General features: G+C 44.5%; 1 protein-coding gene across 5 annotated transcripts in view; it reads right to left on the bottom strand.

The window, feature by feature from the left end:
* trpm2 (transient receptor potential cation channel, subfamily M, member 2) overlaps positions 1-26,819 on the bottom strand; it is a 200,903-nt gene that overhangs the window by 5,332 nt on the left and 168,752 nt on the right. For 4 of the 5 annotated variants that reach the window (XM_063051496.1, XM_063051495.1, XM_063051499.1 and 1 more), the window contains 3 exons: positions 19,626-19,728; positions 15,272-15,373; positions 9,226-9,327 (listed from right to left, as the gene is read on the bottom strand). In XM_063051496.1, the coding sequence (XP_062907566.1) occupies positions 9,226-9,327; positions 15,272-15,373; positions 19,626-19,728 (307 nt within the window). Of the gene's footprint in view, positions 1-9,225; positions 9,328-15,271; positions 15,374-19,625; positions 19,729-26,819 lie in introns of those variants that run through there. The other variant, XR_010018390.1, reaches the window with a different exon arrangement.

The raw sequence follows: 26,819 nt of genomic DNA, 5'->3' as shown, positions 1-26,819 counted from the left end.
CAGTCTGCATCTGTGCTGCAAGTTCATCTACCTTATTCTGTATACTGCACACAATCAGATACAACACCTTCAATCCTGTATTCACCTTTTTCAATTTTGTCACATTATGTTCAACCTTTTGATTCCTAACTTTGTCTGAGGCTTCACCAACATCTGCCTCCACAACCTCTCTACTAACTGTCCTGGCAACATACCATCCGGGAATCTCATTCTTGCCCACAGAACCTCCTGTCCGTTCCCCTAAATAGTAAATCCCCTATCATCGCAGTAAGTCTCTCCTTTCCCCTCCCCGTCTGAGTCACAGAAACAGGCTCAGTGCCAGAGACCTGACCACCGTGACTTTCCTCTGCCAGGTCATCCCTCTGACAGCATCCAAAGTGATATACCTGTTGTTGAGGGGGATGGCCACAGGGGTACTCTGCACTGGCTCATTAACCCCTTTCCCCTTCCTGGCTGTCACCCACTTTCCTGTCTGCTGCACCTTGGGTGTAACTACCTCTCTACATATCCTATCTATCACTCCTTCAGCCTCCTGAATAGTCCGGAGTTCACCCAGTTCGAACTCCAACTCCTTAACACGGTTTGTTAGAAGCAGCAGCTGGATGCACTTCTCACAGATTTAGTGATTGGGGTACTGGAGGTCTCCCTGCCTTCCCACATCCTGCAGAGGAGCATTGCACTACCTTGCCTGTTGTCTCCACCTAGCTGAGCAGCTCGGAGCAGCTAGTGAAGGAAAAATAACTTGAGCTTCTCTTTCTCTGAGTGAAGCATCTCTTCACTGAAGCCTTGCAGAGCTACAGCCTTAAGATCATCTTAAGATTTTATAAGTATTGTGACAAGAATACACATAGATTAAGATGAAGCTGGCCTGGGCTGGCACCAGTGGAATCAGCAGTTGGTCTGCCACCTGTCTTCAGGAGAGAGAGAGATAAGGAAAACAATGGAGCAGCATTTGGAGATGTTAATGAAGGAAGGAGAGCTGTCAAGATTGGCTCCCCCTTTGAACCCTGAACTGTTTGAAGTGATGGACAGGCAATACCCCAGCAGGGGGATAAAAAGGGACAGGTTCACTAAGGCAGGACACACGACACCCGAGGTAACAAGACCCTGGAAACAGTGCGTCTCTCACAAGTCGGTGGGAAGTACCAGGCCATAGACGCACAGGGTGGAAAGGCACGATCGGCGGGAACCTGGTGTGTGTCCACCCTTGCCTGGGTGCCAGGTTCACCGCAGGGAAACGATCGTATCTGGAAACGGAGGGGGTCACGGTCGGTGACCTCAGATGACATCATGAAGGACTCGCCCGAAAGCTGACTGCGAAGGTCTGTGTGGAAGTCTTGAATATTCATTTGTTTTGTTCTCTCTCTCCTTCCCCCCCACTGTCCATCGCCACGGCAGCGATTACTGTGAACTGAACTGAATTTTGCGTCACTTTGAAACTGGTCATTTACCCCTAGACAACGATAGAGCTTGATTGATCCTGTTATCTTAATTCTGTGTACATGTGTGTTTATCATTGCTGAACTGTTGCATTTATTATCCTTTTGATTAGAGTACTGTGTTGCTTGTTTCTTTAATAAAACTTTCTTAGTTCTAGTAATCCAGACTCCAACTGAGTGATCCATTTCTGCTGGTTTGGCAACCCAGTTACGGGGTACGTAACATAAGTGGAGTTCTCGTCCAGGATTTTGAACGCTAAATTTGGGACGGAGTAAATTGATTGGGTCAAAATTCCCGAAAGAAAGAAAAGACAAACAGCAGAAATGGAGGCCGAGGAAATTATAAAGGCGCCGACCTTGGAGGCATTAGAGGATGCCAGGAAATCGGTATTGGTAGCTGTGGCCAAACGGTTGAATCTTGCTAAGGGGAAGTCGACAATGAGGAGAGAGGAGATACACAGAGCTATCGTAGAGCACTATGTATCTAAAGGTGTGTTTCCCCAAGGCAAGCTGGAGGTGGTGTCTATTGAAAAACCTGCCGGAGACGCGGTACAGGTACAGCTTGAAAAACTGAGACTCGAGCACGAGTTCCGGGTACGACAGTTGGAGCGAGAAGAGAAAGAGAGGGACAGACAGTTGGAGCGAGAACAGAAGGAGAGAGAGTTAGAAAGGCGGGAGAAAGAGAAAGAGTTAGAAAGGCAGGAGAGAGAGAGAGAGAGAGACAGTTGGAGCGAGAGGAGAAACAGAGGGAAAGGGAATTCGAGCTGGAGAAGTTAAGGATAAGGGCAGAGCAGGGGCCCGTGCCGAACCAGGGTGAAGGGTTCCGGGCGACCCAGGAGGTTAGGCTGGTTCCCTCATTTGACGATACCGACGTGGATCGGTACTTTCTCCATTTTGAAAAAGTTGCTATGAGTCAGGACCGGCTGAGGGATAAGTGGGCTGTTTTGCTTCAGAGTGTACTGAAAGAGAAAGCCCAAAAAGCTTACTCAGCTTTTTCCATGAAAGATGCCCAGAGGTACGAGGTGGTGAAAGAGGCCATCCTCAGGATTTATGAGTTGGTCCCGGAGGCATACCGGCAGAGGTTCCGGAATGCGAGGAAGCAGTGGGACCGCACGTATTTAGAGTTTTCCCATGAGATGCAGACATATTGTGAGCGTTGGTGCGCCTCGAAGGGGGTAGAGGGGGATTATGACAGACTGCTACAGCTGATCCTGATTGAGCAGTTTAAAGGTTGTGTCCCTGAGGGTATGAGACCCTACCTAGATGAGAAAGAGGCAGCCACGTTAGCCGCAACTGCTAAGTTAGCGGATGAGTATGCATTGACGCATAAAGTGAAGTTTGCCCCGAGTAAAGGCTACCAGAAGGGTAGTCAGGACGGCGGGGAGAGTCCGCCAGAAAAGTCAGAAAGTAAGCCGGGGACTAGTGAGAAGGATAAGGTAGACCGGGAGCAGTCTGGTAGGAAGTCTCCTGGGGTCGTCTGTTATAATTGCGGGAAAGTCGGACACTTTGCGTCCAGGTGCTTTGCCCCAAAGAAGGAGACGGGAAAAGGAAAAACGACGATTTTGACTGGCTGTATTGAGCTGGTAAATGAACTGCTAGGACAGGACAGGTCTGCCAAAATTCAGGAAGGGCGCGAGAAGTTTATCTCAGCCGGATTGGTGTCAGTGAAGGAGGGGTTAAAACCAGTTCCAGTGCGGATCTGGAGAGACACGGGAGCATGTCAGTCACTAATACTGAAGAGTGTATTAGCGTTTAGCTCAGAGACCCAGACTGGGGAGGTCAAGGTCAAAGGTGTTGGGGAAGGGACAGAGTCAGTCCCTTTGCACCAGATATACTTACAAAGCAACCTGGTCTCTGGACTAGTCACAATCGGGGTGAGGTCCGAATTACCGATGAAAAGCGTGGAAGTCTTGCTCAGTAATGACCTTGCTGGGGGAATCGTGTTCGAAGCAGTGAGATTGACAGGTCAGCCTGCCAGCATTGAGGCCCCGCCCATGGACTCACAGGTTCATCACGGGACTGCGGTAGTAAATTTAGCTGAGACGTTTCTGCCAGCCTTGTACGAGAAGGGGGTAGGAAGTGAAAAGAAGGAGTGTAGTGAGACAAGAGGTAGTGAGGGAGCTGGGACAGACGTAGCATTAGCCAGGAAAGAGTTTGTGCAGGCGCAGGAGCGAGACGAGGGGCTGATGGTTTTGGCAGAGACAGCTCTCTCTGACACAGAATTAACAAGGGAACCAGAAGGCTATTGTGTGGAGGAGGAAGAGCTAAGGAGGAAAGGGAAACCAAGTACCGTATGCGCAGATGAGGAATGGGGGGTGGTGCAAAAGAGTTATGGGGATGAGGTTTTTAACCTGGCCCACAAGGTACCCCCCCGGTGGACATTTTAAAGTACTGGAGGGAACAGTTGGTGGAATCATGAAAGAGGTTTACCGGCTGCACCGGAGGAAGGATGTTATTGATTATGGCCGACGCGAACTGAGACGGTCACAGGCTTTTGATATGCTAACAAACCTAGTCAGTGTTAGCACGGAAATCAATGAAGCTAGGGTCCCCCTGATAAGAGAAAAAAACCATTTTGAAAAGATGAGTATGGTATCGACCAGATGGGAGAAGGCTATTGTTTTGGCCAGGTCTGCTGATAAGGTCACTCCCTTAATCCCCGAACAAAGCGACTCTTTAGGAGAAGTAATTAAACGACTCGCACCTGTGTGTTTGATTGTCCCGAGGCGATGCAAAGAACTGGGACGTTGGGTGGTGTTTCTTACACTAGGTCAGCCTAGCGAGCAACAACCATATAGAATGAGTAATTCAGTGACTAAAGGGCTGACGAACACAGAGGTGTGTACTGGCGATGTCATACGGCTGTCTGAAACCAGCTTGATAGTGAACCTTGGAAAAAATGAGTTCGGCCACACGAAGGTCACTTACCTGGGAATTGTGGTGACACAGGGGCAGCTGGCAGCGATGCAAGCTAAAGTGCGGGCTATCTCTGACATCCCAACCCCGACAGACAAGAGGGCCCTCAGAAGGCTCTTGGAGATGGTGGGGTACTGTAGGAAGTTTTGCAATAACTCTGTGGTCACTACCCCTCCCCCTCCTACTAAGCCCTTGTGAGAGAAAATTAAGTCGGAATGGGACGACCCTTGTTATTGTGGTCCGGGATGAAACCCAATGAGAGGTTACATTGATCGCAATTCATCAGTGTTTTTGGCCACTATGAAGTTTGCTAAGTTGGAGCCTGGTCTAAGGGATTATTAATAACACATATAAAAGGAACAGAAAATGTGATGGCTGACTGTCTGTCAGGTGTTGACAACTTCAAACTCGCTGTATTAGCCAAATAACTGATAAAGATGTATATTTGTGTGTGTATCAAATAATGTATTCATGTTTGTAATTTTTACCCCCCCCGGTAAAAATCCTTAAAGGGGGGAAGTGTGACAAGAATACACATAGATTAAGATGTAGCTGGCCTGGGCTGGCACCAGTGGAATCAGCAGTTGGTCTGCCACCTGTCTTCAGGAGAGAGAGAGAGATAAGGAAAACAATGGAGCAGCATTTGGAGATGTTAATGAAGGAAGGAGAACTGTCAAGATCGGCTCCCCCTTTGAACCCTGAACTGTTTGAAGTGATGGACAGGCAATACCCCAGCAGGGGGATAAAAAGGGACAGGTTCGCTAAGGCAGGACACATGACACCCGAGGTAACAAGACCCTGGAAGCGGTGCGTCTCTCACAAGTCGGTGGGAAGTACCAGGCCATAGACGCACAGGGTGGAAAGGCACGATCGGCGAGAACCTGGTGTGCGTCCACCCTTGCCTGGGTGCCAGGTTCACCGCAGGGAAACGATCGTATCTGGAAACGGAAGGGTCACGGTCAGTGACCTCAGATGACATCATAAAGGACTCTCCCGAAAGCTGACTGCGAAGGTCTGTGTGGAAGTCTTGAATATTCATTTGTTTTGCTCTCTCTCTCCTTCCCCCACACTGTCCATCTCTCACGGCAGCGATTACTGCAAACTGAACTGAACTAAATTGAACTGAACTTTGCGTCACTTTGAAACTGGTCATTTACCCCTAGACAATGATAGAGCTTGATTGATCCTGTTATCTTAATTCTGTGTACATGTGTGTTTATCATTGCTGAACTGTTGCATTCATTATCCTTTTGATTAGAGTACTGTGTTGCTTGTTTCTTTAATAAAACTTTCTTAGTTCTAGTAATCCAGGCTCCAACTGAGTGATCCATTTCTGCTGGTTTGGCAACCCAGTTACGGCGTACGTAACAGCATGATTATAATAATCACCATTGTATCTTATTTATTTGTATAGCATAAAAAATATATTTTATAATTATAACTGGGAGTTCTGGACAATGTTTCTCACGCTCTGCATGCCACCTTGGCTAAACAGCAGAGCACTTTTAGTAATAGACTAAAGAGGACTATATGAGGTCATTCCTACCCCCAGCCTTTAGGCTCTATAATGAATCAACCTATAGCTGGGGACATGATGACCCCCTGCTGTTTCACTGTTTGAGGTAACTTATTTTTCTGTTCTTTCTTACTCCTCTTCTAATATTTGTACATTTGTAATGCTACTGTGACACTGTAATTTCCTTTGGGATCAATAAAGTATCTATTTATCTATAATAATTTATAATAATATAATTTCCTACTCAGGTTCAGTGAAGTACTTATTATTATTATCTATCTATCCAAAAGGTAACCGGGAAGAAAATCAGATCCCTTAAGGAACAACGTGTGGACCGTGGGAAACATGTAAAGTCTTAAACGAATGTTTCTCATGTGTAGTTACCATGGAAATCATGGAAGCGATAGAGATCAAAGTAGAAATCAGTGATACCCTGAAACATATTGATATTATGCAGGCAACACACACAAAATGCTGGTGGAACACAGCAGGCCAGGCAGCATCAATAGGAAGAAGTACAGTCGACGTTTCGGGCCAAGACCCTTTGTCTGTCCTGATGAAGGGTCTCGGCCCGAAACATCGACTGTACTTCTTCCTATTGATGCAGCCTGGCCTGCTGCGTTCCACTAGCATTTTGTGTGTGTGTGTTGCTTGAATTTCCAGCATCTGCACATTTTCTCGTGTTTGTGATATCATGCAGAAAGTCTTGAAGCACATAAAGATGCATAAACCCTAGGGATTTCACCAAGCTTATCCTAGCACATTGCAGAGGCCTTGGCAGAGATACTAGTATTTTCCTTAGCCATGGGTGAAGTACAGAAGACTGATGACAGTTAACATTGTTCCATTATTTAAGAATAGCTACAAGGACAAGACAGGGAACTATAAGCTGGTGAGCTGGACATCAGTGATGGGGAAGTCAGTGCAGGGCATTCTGAGACACAGGACTGATCTGCATTTGCAAGTACCGATAGGAATAGTTAGCATAGGTCTGCAGATAGGAAATCATTCTTCACAAATCTGAGTTTTTTTAAAGAGGTGACGAAGAGAAGACGAAGGGGTTGGTGGTGATGCAGTTGGGAGGGGGGTGGTGGTGAACGTTATCTACAAAGACTTTAGCAAGGTTTTTTAATGCAGGCCTGTGACCAGTGGCATGCTTCAGGGCTCAACACTGGGTCCACTGTTGTTTATCTTATATTTTATCATATAAACAAGTGAAGGAGGGAGGAGAAGATGGCGACGCGATGCAGCTCGCAGCAGCCACTCCAGTGGTGATGTCTGTTATTTATCAAGCAGGGTGCCATGCACAATCCTGATTTGATGGAGATGGACGTGAGAGCACGGAGGAACATTTGGTGAAACTTCTGAAATGCCTGCTTCGCTGCTGCTGCTACTGTGTGGTCCAGAATCTCCGGAGGGGAAGGCCCCGAGTCCTCGGCTTTGCTTGTAGCTCGGTGGTCGGGGCGGGATCGAAGCGCTCAGCGGAGGATGGTGCTTGGTGCTTGGTGTCAAAGGGCCGGTCGGAGGATCGAAGTTTTCGGACGGACTCAGAGTCGGCTGCGGTCGGGTGCTTCCAGCGGTGCTGCATCGGCAAGTTTGCGGCACTTGGAGGTTCATGGCAGGGAGAGTTTCTCCCTTTTACCGTCTGCGTGAGATGATGAGGCTATCGGGACTTTGAGACTTTTTTTTTACCGTGCCCATGGTCTGCTCTTTATCAAATTACGGTATTGCTTTGCACTGTTGTAACTATATGTTATAATTATGTGGCTTTGTCAGTTTTAGTCTTGGTTTGTCCTGTGTTTTCTTGTGATATCATTCTGGAGGAACATTGTAGCATTTTTTAATGCATGCATTTCTAAATGACAATAAACGAGGACTGAGTGCCCTCATAATCTAATTTTAATGATTTGGATAACAACTTTAGGTGACATGGTTATTAAGTCTATGGATCACACCAAAATTGGTGGTATGAAGAGAATAGTGAATATGGTTGTCTATGGTTACACTAGGATCTAGATCATTCAGCAAACTAAAGGGAAGTGGAACTTAACTCGGACAAGTGCAAAGTGTTGCATTGAGGGAAGGACTAAGGTAGTGAATGATAGGGCTCTGGGGAGTGTGGTAGAACAGGGAGACCTCAGGGTACAAGCAGAGTGGTGATACATATTGGTGAAGAAAACTTGCCTTCATTGGATCGGGCACTGAGTGCAAGAATTGGGACGTCATGTTGCGGCTTTCAAGGACAGTGGTGAGACCGTGCCTGAAATATTGTGTGTAGTTGTGACTGCCATCCTGTAGGAACAGTGTACCTAAACTAGAGAGGGTGCAGAAACAACATACAACGATGCTGCCGGGAGACTTAAGTAATCAGAATAGACTAGAAACGCTGAGGCTGTTTCCCCTGGAGTGAAAGAGGCTGAGTTGTAGCCTTATAGAGGTTCATAAAATCATGAGGGACATTGATAAGGTGGATGGTTACAGTCTTTTTCTCAGGGTAGGGGGTTCTAAAGCTAGAGGGAATAGATTTAAGGGGAAAGGGGTGCATCGGTCCCATCTGAAGTGTGGTTGGCATATGGAACAAGTGCCAGAAGTAGAGGCAGAACTGGGTACAATTACAAAGCTTAGAACAGCATAGAAAATATCTAGAAGGATATGGGCCAAATGCAGGTGAATGGGATTAACTCAGGAAGACAGCATGAATGAGTTTGAGTGAAGATAGGCAGATACACTTTATTGATCCCAAATGAAATTAGTGTCACAGTCACACTACAAGTGCGCAAATATAAACATCAGAAAAGAAGTAGAAAGAATAAAAAATAAGTTACCTCAAACAGTCTAACAGGAGGAGGTCATCACTTCCCTGGTTTTAGGTCGACCCATTATAGAGCCTAATGGCCGAGGGTAAGAATGACCTCATATATTGCTCTTTGGAGCAGTACAGTTGTCTTAGTCTGTTACTAAAAGTGCTCCACTGTTCAGCCAAGGTGGTGTGCAAAGGGGAGAAACATTGTCCAGAATTGCCAGGATTTTTTGTAGGCTCCTTTGTTCTACCACAGCCTCTAGTATGTCCAGTTTGACTCCTATAACAGAGCCAGCCTTTCCAATAGGTTTATTGAGCCTAATGGCATCAGCCATATTGATGCCATTGTCCCAGCACACCAAAACATAGAAGATTGCACTGGCAACAACAGAGGAATGGTTTCTGTGCTTTTTAACTCCTTGACTTCTAAGATATTCAGCTAACCTTCCATGTGGAGCAGACTAACTGCAGGCAGTGCCTGTAGACCCCTGACCGAGCAGCTAAACCAACTGGAAACACATGGACACAATATTACTGTGGTATAAACAACTCACATTTGTGAGCGGATTGTCTTGATCCAGATGAAAGTTGAGGGCCCGAGTTTCGATCCATGCATTATCTGTGTTCCTCGGGTCATCCACATATCCAGTGTAAACCTGAAACACACAATGTACTCTGATCTCAGTATCATTGGGCTGAGCTTCAATATTCTGCAACAGATACCTGCAACACGTCGCTGAGGCCACATTTGGAAACTATTCGGTTTTCATTACCAGCTAAAGGAAAGATGCCATTAAGTTCGATAGAGTGAACAGGAGTTTTATGAAAATTTTGCTGGAACTTGAGGGACTGAGTTATGGAAAGTAGTTGAGTAGGCTGGGACTTCACTGTAGTGTAGGAGCATGATGGTGATCTTATACACTGAGGTATGTAAAATCATGAGGGGCATGGTTAGGGTGAATGCACTCAGTCTTTTTACTAAGGATTGGGAATGAAGATCTGGGGGGCACAGATTTAAGGTAGGAGGGGAGAGATTTAGTAGGAACCTGAGGAACATCTTTTCACACAGAAGGTGTGTGTAGCTTATGGAATGATCTGCCAGTGAGGCAGGTATAGTAATCAATATTTAATAGGTATTTGGACAGCGACATACTGTAGATAGGATATCGTTTCAAGGGATATGGTCCTGGTTTAGTAGGGCACCTTCGTCAGCCTGACCATTTGGGCCAAGGGGCTGGTTCTGTGCTCTATCACTCTGTGACTCTGTGTATCACATGTGCCCAAAATTAAAAACTGACAACAAGAGCAAAACACTTACAACAATACGCATTTTTTAGGCAGATAGTCAGGTGACAGATGGAGTCAATTGAGGAGCAATTACAGAGGCAGAGTGCAGAAGGAAAACCCCAAAAGCAGTTGGGAAACCCATGATACTCTGCTTAAAGTTATAAATCACTTAGTCTGGATGCGAAATTGAGGAGATTTAAATGGAAGACAAAGCAGCATGGACTTGTCAAAGCAAATTGTGATTGACTAACCTTTCTGAATATTTATTCATTAAGGAAATGTCGTAGGTGTGCTTTTATTTTAAAAAAAGACTGCAAAGAAAAACCTGGAAACTATAGAGCAGCAAGTCTGCTATCTGTGGTAGGTAAGTTACTCAAGGGAATTCTGAGGGTAAGATGGAGAAGTACTTGGGGAAATTGGGGATGATTAGGACAGTTAGCATGGCTTTGTGCATGAGAGATTATGTTTCACAAACTTGATTGGATTTTGTTAAAGAAGTGAGTGGGCAAACTCATGGCAGATGCAATTTAATGTGGATAAATGTGAAGTTATCCACTTTGGTGGCAAAAATAGGAAAACAGATTATTATCTGAATGGTGGCCGATTAGGAAAAGGGGAGGTGCAACGAGACCTGGGTGTCATTATACACCAGTCATTGAAAGTGGGCATGCAGGTACAGCAGGCGGTGAAAAAGGCGAACGGTATGCTGGCATTTATAGCGAGAGGATTCGAGTACAGGAGCAGGGAGGTACTACTGCAGTTGTACAAGGCCTTGGTGAGACCACACCTGGAGTATTGTGTGCAGTTTTGGTCCCCTAATCTGAGGAAAGACATCTTTGCCATAGAGGGAGTACAAAGAAGGTTCACCAGATTGATTCCTGGGATGGCAGGTCTTTCATATGAAGAAAGACTGGATGAACTGGGCTTGTACTCGTTGGAATTTAGAAGATTGAGGGGGGATCTGATTGAAACGTATAAGATCCTAAAGGGATTGGACAGGCTAGATGCAGGAAGATTGTTCCCGATGTTGGGGAGGTCTAGAACGAGGGGTCACAGTTTGAGGATAGAGGGGAAGCCTTTTAGGACCGAGGTTAGGAAAAACTTCTTCACACAGAGAGTGGTGAATCTGTGGAATTCTCTGCCACAGCAAACTGTTGAGGCCAGTTCATTAGCTATGTTTAAAAGGAAGTTAGATATGGCCCTTGTGGCTACAGGGGTCAGGGGGTATGGAGGGAAGGCTGGGTTCTGAGTTGGATGATCAGCCATGATCATAATAAATGGCGGTGCAGGCTCGAAGGGCCGAATGGCCTACTCCTGCACCTATTTTCTATGTTTCTATGTTTCTAAGTACTCAAGATCAATGAGGGCAGGACAGCAGATGAAGTTAAGATGGATAGTTAGATGACATGGGATCCAGAGATAGTCAGCTAGTTAGATAAACAGTTAACTTGCTGGTAAGCAGAAGAAGGTGGTGGAAGGATTGTTTTTGGACTGGAGGCCCTGAATAGTGATGGCCTGAGGGGCTGAAGCGAGTTCCATTGCTATTTGTCATCTACACTCAAAGGCCACTTTATTAGGCACACCTGTACATTTGCTTGTTAATGCAAATATCTATTCAGCCAATCAACTGATCACCTAAAAACATGCAGACATGGTCAAGGGGTTCAGTTGTTGTTCAGACCAAATATCAGAATGGGGAAGAAATGTGATTCTAAGTGATTTTGACCATGGGATGATTATTGGTGCAAGATGGGGTGTTCTGAATATCCCAGAAACTGCTGACCCCCTGTGATTTTCACACACAACAGTCTCTAGAGTTTACAGAGAGTGATGTGAAAAACAATTAAAAAAAACATCTTGCCAGCAGCAGTTCTATGGGCAAAAATGCCTTGCAATGAGAGGTCAGAGGTGAATGGCCAGGCTGGTTCAAGCTGACAGGAAGGCAACAGTGACTCAAATAACCACATTACAACAGTAGAGTGCAGAAGAGCATCTCTGAATGCCCAACACATCGAACCTTGAAGTGGACGGGCTACAGCAGCAGAAGGCCACACCAGGTTCCACTCCTACACCTAATAAAGTGGCCACTGTGTGTATATCAAAGACTTGGATGAGAATCTATAAGGCATGGTTAGTGAGTCTGCAGATGACCCTAAACTGGGTGGAGGAACTCAGAAGGTCGGGCAGCATCCGTGGAAATGATCAGTCAACATTTCGGGCCGGAACCCTTCGTCAGGGCTGTAGAGGGAAGGGGCAGAGGCCCTATAAAGAAGGTGGGGGGAGGGTGGGAAGGAGAAGGCTGGTAGGTTCCAGGTGAAAAACCAGTCAGGGGAAAGATAAAGGGGTGGGGGAGGGGAAGCAGGGAGGGGATAGGAAGGAAAGGTGAAGAAGGAATAGGGGAAAACACAATGGGTAGTAGAAGGAGGCGGAACCATGAGGGAGGTAGTAGGCAGCTGGGGGAGGGGCAGAGTGAAATAGGGATAGGGGAAGGGAGGAGGAGGGAATTACCAGAAGTTGGAGAATTCTATGTTCTACCAAGGGGCTGGAGACTACCTAGACGGTATATGAGGTGTTGCTTCTCCAACCTGAGTTTAGCCTCATCATGGCAGTAGATGGATGGACATATCTGAATGGGAATGTGAAGCAGAGCTGAAGAGGTTGGCAACCGGGAGATCCTGTCTGTTGTGGTGGACGGAGTGGAGGTGCATGACGAAGCGGTCCCCCAATCTGCGTCGGGTTTCACCAATGTAGAGGAGGCCGCACCAGGAGCACCGGATGCAATAGATGACCCCAACAGACTCACAAGTGAAGTGTTGCCTCACCTGGAAGGACTGTTTGGGGCCCTGAATGGTGGCAAGAGAGGAGGTGTAGGAACAGGTGTAGCACTTACGTTTACAGGGATAAGTGCCGGGTGGGAGATCCGTGGGGAGGGATGTGTGGATCAGGGAGTCGCGGAGGGATGGATCCCTGTGGAAAGTGGAGAGGGGTGGAGAGGGAAAGATGTGCTTAGTGATGGGGTCCTGTTGAAGGTGGAGGAAGTTGCGGAGGATAATGTGCTGGATCCAGATGCTGGTGGGGTGGTAGGTGAGGACAACGGGAACTCTGTCCCCGTTGTGGTGGCCCGAAATGTTGACTGATCATTTCCACGGAGGCTGCCCGACCTGCTGAGTTCCTCCAGCGTGTTGTTAGTGTTGCTTTGACCCCATCTGCAGAGTATTTTGTGTTCTAAACTGGATGGTATTGTAGGCAGTGAAGAAGGTTATCAAGAATTCCAGCAGAAACTTAATCAGCCAGGTAAGTGGGTTGTGGGATGAGAATTGGAGTTTAATCCATATAATGCGAGATGTTGCATTTTGGAAAGGCAAATGCAGTTAGGCCATTTACAGTGGATGATTGGTGTAGAAGAGAGGGATCGAGAAGTACATAGCTCCCTGTGTGAAGTGACACAGATAGACAGGGCGCTGATGAAGGCTTTTGGCATGCTGGTCTTCATCAATCAGGGCACTGAGTAAAGAGGTTGTGATGTTACGTAGCAGTTGCACAAGATGTTAGTGAGGCCACTGATGGAGTGCTCCATTCAGTATTGGTCAAACTACTATATGAAAAATACCATTAATCTGCAAATAAAGAGACTTATGAGAAGTTGTTGGGACTTGAGGGTGGAGTTATAGAGAGAGATTGAACAGACTGCAACTTTATTCATTAGAACCTAGGAGGAACATAGTAGTGTTCCTATACAGGTTTTTTAAAAAATCATAAGGGGGCATAGATAAGGAAAATGAGTAGTTTTTTCCCCAAGGTTGGGGAATTAAGAAAAAAGGACATAGGTCTGTGAGAGGGGAGAAATTTAATAGATACCCCAGAAGCAACTTTTTCAACTGAAGCATGGCCCATAATATGGAATGTGCCGCCAGAGGAATTAGTTAAGGCAGATATAGTAACAACATTTAAAAAGTACATGGATAGGAGTTTTCAGGGGAAGAAGGACTTGTTTAGATGGGAATTTTGGTTTGAATGGAGCAGGTGGGTTTAAGGGTCTGTTTCTCTGTGAGTCTGAATCACTAACATGGAGGGTTAGAGGATACTTAACATCAAAGTCTGGTTCACGTAAATGAAAAGTTCAGGTTCAAGCAATAGAACTTAGTGAATTTAGGTAAGGTTAGAAAACACAGACAAAGGGTAACAAATGGATTGTCGACCAGAGGAAGGAAATGATTAAGCGTGTGCAGGGTGAGATTCAAAATTTGCCCATGACTCTAAACTTGATTATTACTAAACTTCATACTTACGGAGGAGATGGTAACTAAATTTGCAAGACGCGTTGATAGCTGGCAACACTGAACACATCTGGTAGGTAGAACAGTGAAGGAAGGGGATATGGATAGGGTAGGTGAGAGAGCAAGAAGCTGGCAGATTGGGAATAATGATGGTATAGATTTTGGAAGGAAGAATGGAAAGCAATTTATTATTTGGATAGAGTGAAACTACAAAATATTGCAGCCTGAAGAGATTTGAGAATGTTTAGATATGAAGTACTAAAGTTTTTCATGCAAGAACAAGATGTACTGTGGGTGACTAATGGAAAGCTATAAGACGGCATGGTAGCATAGTGGTTAGCTTTACCGTGCCAGTGACCTGGGTTCAACTCCTGCCATCGTCTGTAAGAAATTTGTACATTCTCCCTGTGTGTGTGGATTTCCTCTGGGTGCTCTGGTCTCATCTCATATTCCAAGGGTATATATGTTAGTAGATTCATTAGTCAATGGGTGTAATTGGGTGATGCAGGCTCACTGGGTTGGAATGGCCTGTTACCAGATTGTATCACTAAAAAATAAAGGTTAACCTGAGAGCCCAGACATTGTTGTGGATGGGGATATTCTTGGAGCCATCTTCTTCTGGCAGCTGTTTAACTATCCACCTTTATTCATAACCACTTGACTACTTGCTCTGGGATGACCTGGTCCTACCCATTTCCTATTTTGTTTTGGCATAGAGGTCATCCTGCGTCACCAGGTAATGTTAGTCAATGTTAGTTCTGACTGGAGGAGCTCCAGTCTCCATTCCACAGTGTGTGGGAATCACTTCTCTGGTAACAACATATCAGGAAGTGACCTGCTGCCAAGCACGTGCTGATGGTTCATCCACCTTTGCAGCATGGACACTGGAAGGAATTTGCTTGTGATACCTCAGAAGACAGGAGTGACGCTACAATGAGGCCGTAGAAACATCGAGGGGTGAATTTGCATCACATCCACATGGGATTGTGACCGCGTTTCCTCCATACAATTAGTAACAACAAAGTTTAATTCCCACCTCAACAGCTTCCTTCAGTAGGTTCTGAAGCATGTTCATCATCCTTGTGTTTAATATAAGCTTCAGATGCTTTGGGAATTTCTCTCCAGGTTCCAGAATACCCTGAGTGGTAAAATAAAGAATTGTTTACTGGAAATGAATTGCAGATGTATTTTCCCAAATTCTCTCCCCTGTCTGCTGAATTTCTGATTTCGGAATGCATGGCAACACTTGCGGGCTGCCCCCAGCACACTCTCTCCATCTATGCATTTCGCTGTATGTTTTGATGTACTCATGATAAATAAACCTGAATTCTGATATCTTGATTCGAATTTTCTGCAACTCATTCAAGGGATCTGATGTAAGCCTGTGACAGTAGGCTGTCTGGTTTAGAGCAACACCAGTGCCCTCAGTGTCCTGTTCCACATTACTCTCTCCCTTCCTCACCCTCAGTTTCCCATTCTCCATCCACCCCTTTCTCTTTCACTCTCAGTGTAGCTTTCCCAGTATCTCACTCTTCCTCACTTTCAGCGTACTGTTTCCATCTCTCCCTTCACTCTCTCACTCTCAAGCAGATGCCATCTCCCTGGGCCGCCACTCAGTTGGTGGCCACACTGTTCAGATGTCCCAGAGATAAGCACGGCTATTGCTGCATTTTCAATGCTAGAATTCCAAGAAAACTAATCTTCAAACTCCTAAACCTAGGAAACAACACCTCCCTCTGCAACTGGAACGTTAACCTCCTGACCAACAAACTGCACCAGTAAGGCCCAGCAGCAACACCTCCACCATGATTATTCTAAACCCGTGCTCCACGAGGCTGTGTCCTCAGTCCTCCACTCCACTTCCTGTGCACTTATGACTGTGTGGCCAAATTCTACTCTAACTCCTTCTTTGTCTTTGTAAATGGTACCACCATAGGAGTCATATCTCAAATAAAGAAGCATCGGAGTAGAGGAGGGAGACAGAGAGCTTAATAACATGTTGTCATGACAACAACATTTCCCTCATTGTCAGCAAAACAAAAGGACTGGTCATTGACTTCAGAAGTGGGGTGGCTGCACATGCTCCTGTCTACATCACTGGTGCTGAGATCAAGAGGTTGATCACTTCATGTGAACATCGTCAACAGCCTGACTTGGTCCAACCATGTAGAGGCCAGAGCCAAGAAAGCTCACGAGCACCTTAACTTCCTCAGGAGTCGAAAGAAATTTGAAAAGTGTCCTTTGACCCTCACCGACTTTTATAGGTGCTCCACTGAAGGTTTTCCATTTGGAACCATCATGGCTTCTTATGTCAATTTCTCTGCCCAAGACTTCAAGAAACTACAGAGAGTTGTGAGCTCAGCTCAGCCCACCACAGAAACCAGATTTCCCTCCATGGACTTTCTCTACGTTTCTTGCAGTCTCGAAAATCAGCCAATATAGTCAAGGACCGCTCTCTCTTTGGGCAGGAGATACAAAAGTCTGAAAGCACAAACCACTCTAGTACGATAAGGTGGACTCTTGCCCCCACAATCTACCTCATCTCTGCTTTGCACATGATTGTCTACTTGCACTGCTCTTTCACTCTAAAAGTAACACTTTATTCTGCATACTGTATTGTCTTTCCCTGGTACTATTTTGAGGTACCAATGTGATGAATGTAAAGATGGCTTGCAAAACAAAGTATTTCACTGTACCTGTGACAATAATAAATAAATTGAAAAGTTATCCTTTCTCTGTCTTTCCCTCTCGTACAGTGTCTCTTTCCCTGACCCTCTCCCTCCCACTCTCAGTCATGCTCATTTTGCTCTGCCTTTCAGTTCCCCTCACTTTCTCATTTTTCCCTTTCTCTCTCCATCTCTGTCATCTTTGAACAAAACCCCAGCGGTCAGATCTGGACTTCTGTCAGCAAAGATAGCTCGATCAGTGCTGAACGAACATCAGTAAACAGAAGGCAACTACTTAACCTCAAGAGGAACACACACAAAACGTTGGGGGAATTTAGCAAGTCAGTCCTGATGAAGGGTCGTGGCCCGAAACGTTGACTCTTTATTCTTTTCCATAATGCCTGACCTGTTGAGTTCCTTCAGCATTGTGTGTGTGCTACTCTGGATTTCCAGCATCTGCAGAACCTCATAGCCTCAAAAAGTATGCATACATTTTAAATTCTCTTAAAACATTAAAAAAATAGATGTCTAAAAAGGGATTAAGCTTTTCAATGTCTGAAATAGCTTCTCCAAAATAATTGGCTTTCGGTTGTTCAAAGTATTGGTTCGTTTAAAGACATTATGCTGTCGGAATACATCAAAGTGCTGTGTGGAATATCTGAAACAGCTGCTCCTCAAGTGTCAGGGAGGAGGATTGCTTTGCTCCTGTGTCCAGTCAAGGTGGCCATTCATGGGTCTAGGCGGTGGACAGCTGAATGTCCGACCCCAGCTAAATGCCTGCCCCACCTTCTAGGCTTATGTCTGTGCCACGTGTCCCTGAAGAAGGAACATGTAGTATCTGTGGTACAATGGAAAGATTTCTGGTTCGGTGTGCATCACAGGTGCTTGAGTGCGTTCTGGATGGCAATGACTATGTTATATTTTGAAACTGTGAATCGTGGAGCACTGTAATATTATAATAATGTGATAGTGTAATCACTGAACAAACCCACTTTGGAAAAGGGAAAAGGATAATGTGAAGTGTGACTCCTAGTTCAGTGTGAACAGGCTTGTCAGAAGCTGGAGGTCGCAGTCTGTTCAATGTGATAATCAGACAATCAAGTGTTTTTCTCTAATCAGGCAAAAAGTCTCTCAGGAGATGCAAAACATCCCACAGCAGAGAGGTTTACTGACATCTTCCAGCTGCATTATTCTACAAATAAAGGGGAACCTGGATAATCTTGTTACCTGTGTATATGTCAGGCTATCTGTTGTACACACCTGGATACTGTATGGCTTACCTGTGGACATGGCAGGCTACTTTTCCTAACTGTGTACTTGCTGGGTTTCCAAGTTTCTTACCTATGTGCACACCAGGCTATCAGATGTCCTATCTGTGACCCTTGGAGGGTCAGACACCCTGAGCCAATAGGCTGGTCCTGGACTTATTTCCTGGCATGATTTACATATCACTATTTAATTATTTATGGTTTTATTACTATTTAATTATTTATGGTGCAACTGTAACGAAAACCAATTTCCCCCGGGATCAATAAAGTATGGCTATGACTATTACTATGACTATGCTAGGCTATTGAATTTCGTGTATGTGTACATGCCAGGCTACTGTGTTTCCTATCTGTGTACACGCCAGGCTACTGTATTTCATTCATCCAAAAGGACACTGGAAGAACTCATCGGATCATACTCACACTCACAGGATCTTTGGTTAAATAAGATGAAAGTTAGTGTTTAGTGACAGTACAGTATTTCGACTGCACTAGGATGGAGAGGGAACAGTTCTATATGTATATATGTATGTGTGGAAGAAAATACAGTGTTGAAAAATCTGCATGTTGCTAAGATGACCTTGTGGACATACTGTATTTTCTTTTAATTAAGTTGCAAAACTACATGACTAAGATTATGGTGCTAGGCACTAATACCTAGAGCGATAACTCGACTGCATAAACAAGATATGAGCAGACAAAGGTGCCGCAAGTCATGAGGAGACTCAATGGACTGTCAAGTCTTTGACATCTGGGGGAGGGGGGTGCTGGATTTCCTCACTTGTCTGTTACTAGATATAAACACAAACTTTTTCCATGTACTTCCACGTTCCACACATGTGGACTCTCCAGGATATCTGCTAAAATAAAAGATTTGCCTCTTGAAGTCTGGTGTCAGGCTTAACTTTAAAAATTCTTTGACAGTATGTGTGGTGGCAGTGGAACAGTGGTTTGTAGGTGATAGGTGAAACCGAGTAGCGTAGAGAGATAAACAAAACCTTGGTGCTACTCCCCCCCCCCCACCTCGTGTCCGCCTATCAAATACCAGCCTCTATTCCTGCCAAGCACTTTGCCCCACACCCTCCAAAACACACACTGCTATACATTGAAAACCGTTCCTGCTCCCCCTCAGTCCAGATGCAGATTCTCAACCTAAAACACTGTTTTACACCATTTCCACCTACAGATGTTGCCTGTCCCATTGAGTTCTTCCTGTCTTCTGTTGGCTGTTCAAGTTTCCAGTATTTGACTGCATGACTCATGGAAGACTATCACATCCTAAACACACACACACACACACACACACACAATCATCAGGCCCTATGCACCCGCTGGACAGTCACATCCCTGCATATACACTGGATTGTATTGTCCCATATGAACACCAAACTGTCGTGCCTCCTATCTGTGTACAATTATGTGAGTTCCAACTGTACTTTTCATGATCGTCACCTACCGCGGGCAGGGCCCAGTCTTCATCTGGATATCGAACGACAAGTAACTCCAATACATACTTGGAACCTTTCATTGCCACCGAATTATCAAGGTTCCTTTTAAAGCTGCAACAGAGAAAAAGAAGAGGACTGAAAGAATATGAAAGTGCTAGAGCCCCCTGTGACAGTGCCTTTAAACCACGCACTCCTTTATTGAACTGTGAATTGTGAAAGCAGGAGCACAAATGATCCTTCTTCATGGAAAATAAAGGCCATAATCAATAAATCAAAGCACCACAAGTATTGATATATGGTTGATCTGGAACATAAACTTTTTAACCTCTCCACAGATGCTGCCTGACTCACTGAGTGTTTACACAGGATATAGATAGGATAGAAAGAGAGAGAGAGAGAGAGAACGATTAAGATAGATATAGAGATAGAGAGAAAGATAAATATATATAATGGCCTGGTTCATATTTTTACTGTTATGTTGTATGCATTTCATTTTGGCGGTTCTGTAAGAATAACTTGTTTGGGTTACTGTTGAAGATAAGGAACGGTGCGGAAAGTGTACTACTCAATTAGTGGGAGGTTTTCTTGGTGAGGGACAATAAGGTTGGGTTTGGGCTTTTTTTTTTGTTTGGCAAGAGATGAAGAGAGTAGGCGCTGGAGAGAACCGGTTGTAGCATACGATCCGATGGGAGATCAGTTTGTTCAAGATTGATTGCAAGCGACATTTGGAAGCTGGTGTGGGTGTTCATGCTGACGAGGGCCCAGCATGTGAGTGACAGAGAAGTTCAAGATGAGCTCCAACTGATGCACATTTGACTGTTTAATTAGAAGGGGCCCTTTTCTTTTTGTTACTCTTTACTAACCCTTTAGTTAAGTTAAGATTCATAAATATAATTCCTTTAATTGTATGCAGTGTACTGTTTGTTATTTTGTGGCACCAATTTGTAACAGGGTAGCGAATTACACAGTATCCACACAAACTGGGGTGAGTTGCATATAAAACTTCTGAATATACCTCTTCTGAATTACTCTTACTGCAACCTGCAGCCTGTAACTTCCATTAAGCAATGTACTTTTGAACCATCTTAACGACGTTCTAAAGGACTTGATGGACTTAACTTTCAAGCATGCAGGTATGGCACCTTTAAGTGGATGAAGGTACATTGCCATGGCCGGAGGAGGGGAGAACTCCAAGCCAGATTGAAATGCCTGGTAATGGAAACAAATGTATAGTTGCTAGAGAACAAGATTGAGGACCTAAGGGCAAGATTGCTGTATCAGAGGGAAATAAGGAATTGCTACATTCTGTGTTTCATGGAGATGTGGCTCACTCTGAACATGCTGAATTTGGCAAACATACCTTCTCGATACTGACTAAACTATTGATTTGGAGATGACAAAATGTGGGGCCTGTGTTTCATGATAATATCTCTTTGATGCTCAGATGCGGTGGTCTTGGTCTTGTTGCACTCTTGTTCCATTGACCTGGAACACCTAATGATTAAGTGCCAAACTGCTCTACTTACTAAGAGAATTCTCTTCTGTGATCTTGACCACAGTTTACATACTGTCAAAAGCCAATGTTAATCAGGCACTTGATATATTGAATGCTGCCGTCACCAAACAATAAACAGCACACCCCAAATCATTTGCAGACTTCAATCAGGCTTGTTTGAAGAAATCTCTGCCCAACTATCATCGGCATATAACTTGTAGCACCAGGGCCCAACATACTCAACCACTACTATATTATAACCATATAATGATATAACAATTACAGCACAGAAACAGGCCATCTTGGCCCTTCTAGTCCGTGCCGAAAGCTTACTCTCACCTAGTCCCACTGACCTGCACTCAGCCCATAACCCTCCATTCCTTTCCTGTCCACATAGCTATCCAATTTAACTTTAAATGACAATATTGAACCTGCCTCAACCACTTCTGCTGGAAGCTCGTTCCACACAGCTACCACTCTCCGAGTAAAGAAGTTCCCCCTCATGATACCCCTAAACTTTTGCCCTTTAACTCTCAACTCATGTCCTCTTGTTTGAATCTCCTCCACTCTCAATGGAAAAAGCCTATCCACATCAACTCTATCAATCCCCCTCATAATTTTAAATACCTCTATCAAGTCCCCCCCTCAACCTTCTATGCTCCAAAGAATAAAGACCAACTTGTTCAACCTTTCTCTGTAACTTAGATGCTGAAACCCAGGTAACATTCTAGTAAATCTTCTCTGTACTCTCTTTATTTTGTTGACATCTTTCCTATAATTCGGTGACCAGAACTGTACAAAATACTCCAAATTTGGCCTTACCAACGCCTTGTACAATTTTAACATTACATCCCAACTCCTATACTCAATGCTCTGATTTATAAAGGCCAGCATACCAAAAGCTTTCTTCACCACCCTATCCACATGAGATTACACCTTCAGGGAACTATGCACCATTATTCCTAGATCTCTCTGTTCTACTGCATTCTTCAATGCCCTATGATTTACCATGTATGTCCTATTTTGATTAGTCCTACCTAAATGTAGCACCTCACATTTATCAGCATTAAACTCCATCTGCCATCTTTCAGCCCACTCTTCTAACTGGCCTAAATCTCTCTGCAAGCTTTGAAAACCTACTTCATTATCCACAACTCCAGCTATCTTAGTATCATCTGCATACTTACTAATTATGAATAGGAATGCCTACCACTCCATGCCTAGTCTGCACTTGGGAAAATCTGATCACTTGGCTGCCTTCCTCCTACCTGCATACAGGTAGAAGCTAAATAGCAAGGATCCGGAGGTAAGGACAGCAAAGAGATGGTTGCAGAAGGCAAAGGAGTGGCCAGGGGATTGCTTTGAGCCAGTAGACTGGGCCATTTTCAAGCACTCATCAGAGGATCTGAATGGATGCATCACACTTATCACAAACTCTATAAAGACAATAGTAGATGAGTGTGTCCCCACAAAATGATTCAGAGTCTTCCCCACCCAGAAGCCCTGGCTGAACCATGAGATCCATAATCTGTAGTTGGTCAGATCAGTAGCATTCATGTCTGGAAACCAAATAAGATACAAGAGGGCCAAGTATGATCTCCTGAGAGCCACTGCATGTACCAAGTGGCAATTCAAGACCAAACTGGAGACCCCTTTACTAACACCCACAGCCCTCAATGGCCCTGTGATCTCAGTCTCTGAGGCTGACATCAGAGCATCCTTCAGGATGGTGAACTCATGGAAAACGTCCAGTTAAGATGGGGTACTTGGATGAGTACTAAAGACCTGTTCTGCTCAACTAGTTAGAGTGTTCATAGATATTTTTGACCCTTCACTTCGGCAGTCTGAGGTACTCACCTGCTTCAAGCAGGCTCCAATTATACTGGAGGCTAAGAAGAATGTTGTGGCCAGACTTAATAACTGTCATCCAGTAGCACTTACATCCACTGTGGTGAAGTACTTTGAGAGGTTGGTGATGAAACATATTCCTTCTGCTTTAAGAAGTGACTTGGATCTGCTCCAATTTGCCTACCATCTCAACAGGTCTATAGCAGATGCCACCTCATTGGTTCTTCACTCAACCGTGGAACATCTGGACAGTAAAGATGCTCTTTATCAACTAGAGCTTGGCATTCAATACTTTCATCCCCTTAAAACTAATCAATCAGCTTTAGATTTCCTTGTGCAATTGGATCCTTGCACACCCCAGTCAGTTCAAATGGGCAACAACATCTCTTCCACAATCTCCATGTGCCCAGGTGCACCACAAGGTTGTGTGCTTAGCCCCCTGTTATACTTGCTTTATAGTTATGACTTTGAGGCTAAACACAGCCATATTTTAAGTTTTCTGATTATACCACGGTTGTTGGCTGAATCAAAGTTCCTGGCAAACCAGCCTATAGGAGGGAGGTTGAAAATCTGTCTGAGTGGTGCCACAACAACAACCCCTCACTCAATGTCACCAAGACCAAGGAACTGGTTAGTGACTTCAGGAGGAGGAAACTGGAGACCCATGAGCCAGTCCTCATTGGTGGATCACAGATGGAGAGGGTTAGCTACTTTATCATTTCAGAGGATCTCTCCTGGGCCCAGAACATAAATGCCATTATGAAGAAAGCAGGGCAGCACTTCTGCTTCCTTGGAAGTTTGCGAAAATATAGCATAATATCTGAAACTTTGACAAACTTTTATAGATGCCGAATATTTTGACTGGTTTCAGCATGGCCTGGGAAGGTAACATCAACACCCTTGTATGGAAACTCCTACAAAAAGTAGTAGATATAGCCCAGTCCATCATGGGTAAATCCCTCCCCAGCACTGGGCACATCTACATGGAATGCTGTCACAGGAAAGCAGCATCCATCATCAAGGACCTCCACCACCCAGCCCATGCTCTCTTGTTTCTGTTGCCTCAGGACATACACTACTAGGTTCAGGAACAGTTACTGACCCTCAGCCACCAGGCTCTTGAACCAGAGGGGATAACTTCACTCAACATCACTTCCCCGTCAGTGACCTGTTCCCACAACCTAAGGACTCTTTATCTCATATTCTCAGTATTTATTGCTTATTTATTATTAAATTATTCCTTTTCTTTTATATTTGCACAGTTGGTCATCTTTTGCACATTGGCTGTTTGTCTGTCCTGTCGGACGCAGTTAATCTTTCTTTGATTCTATTGTGTTTCTTGGATTTATTGTGTATGCTTGTAAGAAAATGAATCTCAAGGTTGCAAATGGTGACATATACAAAATATACTTTGAAATTAATTTACTTTGAAGTGAGATAGAGATAGAGACAAATATAGGGAGATAGATAGATGGAGATAGACAGAGATAGATGGTGATAGATAGCTTTTAGAGCAGCTTTTCTCAACCTTCTTGCCCTGGAAGAACCCTTGAAATACTTTTTAGGTCTTGGGGAATCCCTGCAGATAGTTAAGCTTAGCTTACCCCTATTGAAATTACTTTTACTTTCTCTTTCATAAATTTTAATAATCCATAAGGGCAAACATAATACATTTCTCAACTCTGGGTCAAACTTGAGATAAGCACATGGATTGCACCTTCAACTGAAATGAAATGATTTCTATCCTTGCTCTTGATGCTTGACACCCCGTCCACCTGTCCATTCTGTGGCTGGGAAGAGTCAGTGCAGCATGTTTATATGGTGTGTGAGAGGTTGTAGCCCCTGTTTGAGTATCGGAAGGGGCTGCTGCTCAGGTTCTGGTTATACTTCAGCCCTGCACACCGTTTATACAGGCACCCAGTACGGAAGGGGGCGGGTCAGGAGGAGGTGGGATTGTTCCTGGGCCTGGCCAAGATGGCCGTTCATGTGTCTAGGTGGCGGAAAGTCGAGGGTTCCACCTGGGCTGATTGCTTGCCCCTCTTCCGAGGATACATTCATGCCTGGCTGTCCTTGGAGAGGAAGCATGCGGTCACTATGGGTACAGTGGGGGATTTCAGGGAGCAGTGCCCCCACTCCCCAGGAATTGACTGTTTTATTGGCAGTAGTAATCATATTTTAATTTGAATTTATTCAGTCTTGTAAATGCTTAATGATTGTACTTTGTGTGAATAAACTTTTATAGTTTTTGTGAAAAAAGACAGACTTTTTTGTGTCCATTGTGCATCAGATTGTTTAAATAGAGTCTGAGATAGAGACAGAGAGAGGTAGAGAGAGGTGGATAGAGTTTAGAGAGAGATGGAAAGATAGATAGAGAAAGTTATAAGAAAATATTGGACAAACCTGGATTGTTTTCTCTGGACTGGCAGAGGCTGTGCGGGGACCTGATTGATGTTTATAAAATTATGAGGTGACCAAGAGGATTGATACCTCTGGCTGATACTGCATGGCAATAGATGTTGTCAGCATGGACTTCAGCAAAGTTTTTGGCAAGGTTGGCTGGTCTGGAAGATGAGGGTTTTGTTTTACACTGAGAGTGGTGGTGCCTGGAAGTCACTGCCAGGGAGTGTCATGAAAGCAGATGTGATAGTGCCAGTTAAGAGGCTGTGAACCATCAGCCTTCAGGCCATGACACTCAGGGACATTTGCTGTTATTATTTTGTAACTGTATGTTCTATTGTAATTATATGTGCTGTGTGCTCTATGTGACCGCATTTACTGTGTTTCCACCTTGGCCCAGGAGGAATGACGTTTTGTTTAGCTCTTCATGTCTATGGTTGAATGGAATTAAATTTGATCTTGAACTTGTTAGACATGAATATGCATGAAATGGAGGGATATGGAGTTTGCACATATCCATCATGCATTCTGTTTAATTTGAAAATGTATTTAGTGTATTCAGCGTGGACCAAAGGGATAGACTTGTTCCTTACAAGATGTAGCAAGTCTATTGTAACTCTCAGAGCAAACTGAATAATTCCATCCTCCCATGCTCCCTGGTAACTGCTCTCAGTCATGTGCCTATTAACCCCACAATTATTCTCCCACTTAGACACAGTAGGGTATCTTACGGACCCATTGTACCTCACCCGTCTGCATGTCTTTAGGATGTGGGAAGGAAACCCACCGTGCAGCACGGGAGCTCACCATCAGACCACAGATCGACCTTCTTCACTACTTTGCCATGTCCAAAGTTTAGCAGGGAAACGGGGTTAATAAGGAAGTCTTCAAAACTCACAGGAAGATGCAAAGCCCAAATGTGACAGATTGTGAGTACAATAGCTGACAAGTGCAGAGAAAGCAATTTTACAGTTAGATACAACTATCAGCAAGTCATGGTCAGAGATGAGACCCTCAGCACAGTATGCCCACATCATCAGAGATGACCAAATGGAGATTCTAACAGGAATGGAAAGGAGACAGTAAGTGATTTATTGGTGGTCCATAGAATCATAGGTATAGGACACTACAGTACAGAAACAGGCACTTCAACTCATCTGGTCGTATTTGGCCTAGTCCCATTGACCTGTACCTGGATTATAGCCTTCCATATCCCTCCTACCCATGAACTTATCCAAATTTCTCTTAAATGTTGCAGTCATACCCACCACTTCCACTGACAGCTCATTCCTTACTCTTACTACTCTGAGTGAAGAAGTGAAGGAGTTCTCCACAAGTTCCCCTTAAATATTTCACCTTTTACTCTTAGCCTATGAAGTCTCATCCAACCTCAATGCAAAATGCATACCCCTCATAATTTTGTATACTTCTATCAAATCTCCTCTCATTCTCCTATGCTTCA

This window comes from Mobula hypostoma, chromosome 6, assembly GCF_963921235.1.
Source record: "Mobula hypostoma chromosome 6, sMobHyp1.1, whole genome shotgun sequence".
Classification (NCBI taxonomy): Eukaryota; Metazoa; Chordata; class Chondrichthyes; order Myliobatiformes; family Myliobatidae; genus Mobula; species Mobula hypostoma.
The sequence above is the reverse complement of the archived record's forward strand: the minus strand, read 5'-3'. Positions and strand labels throughout refer to the sequence as shown.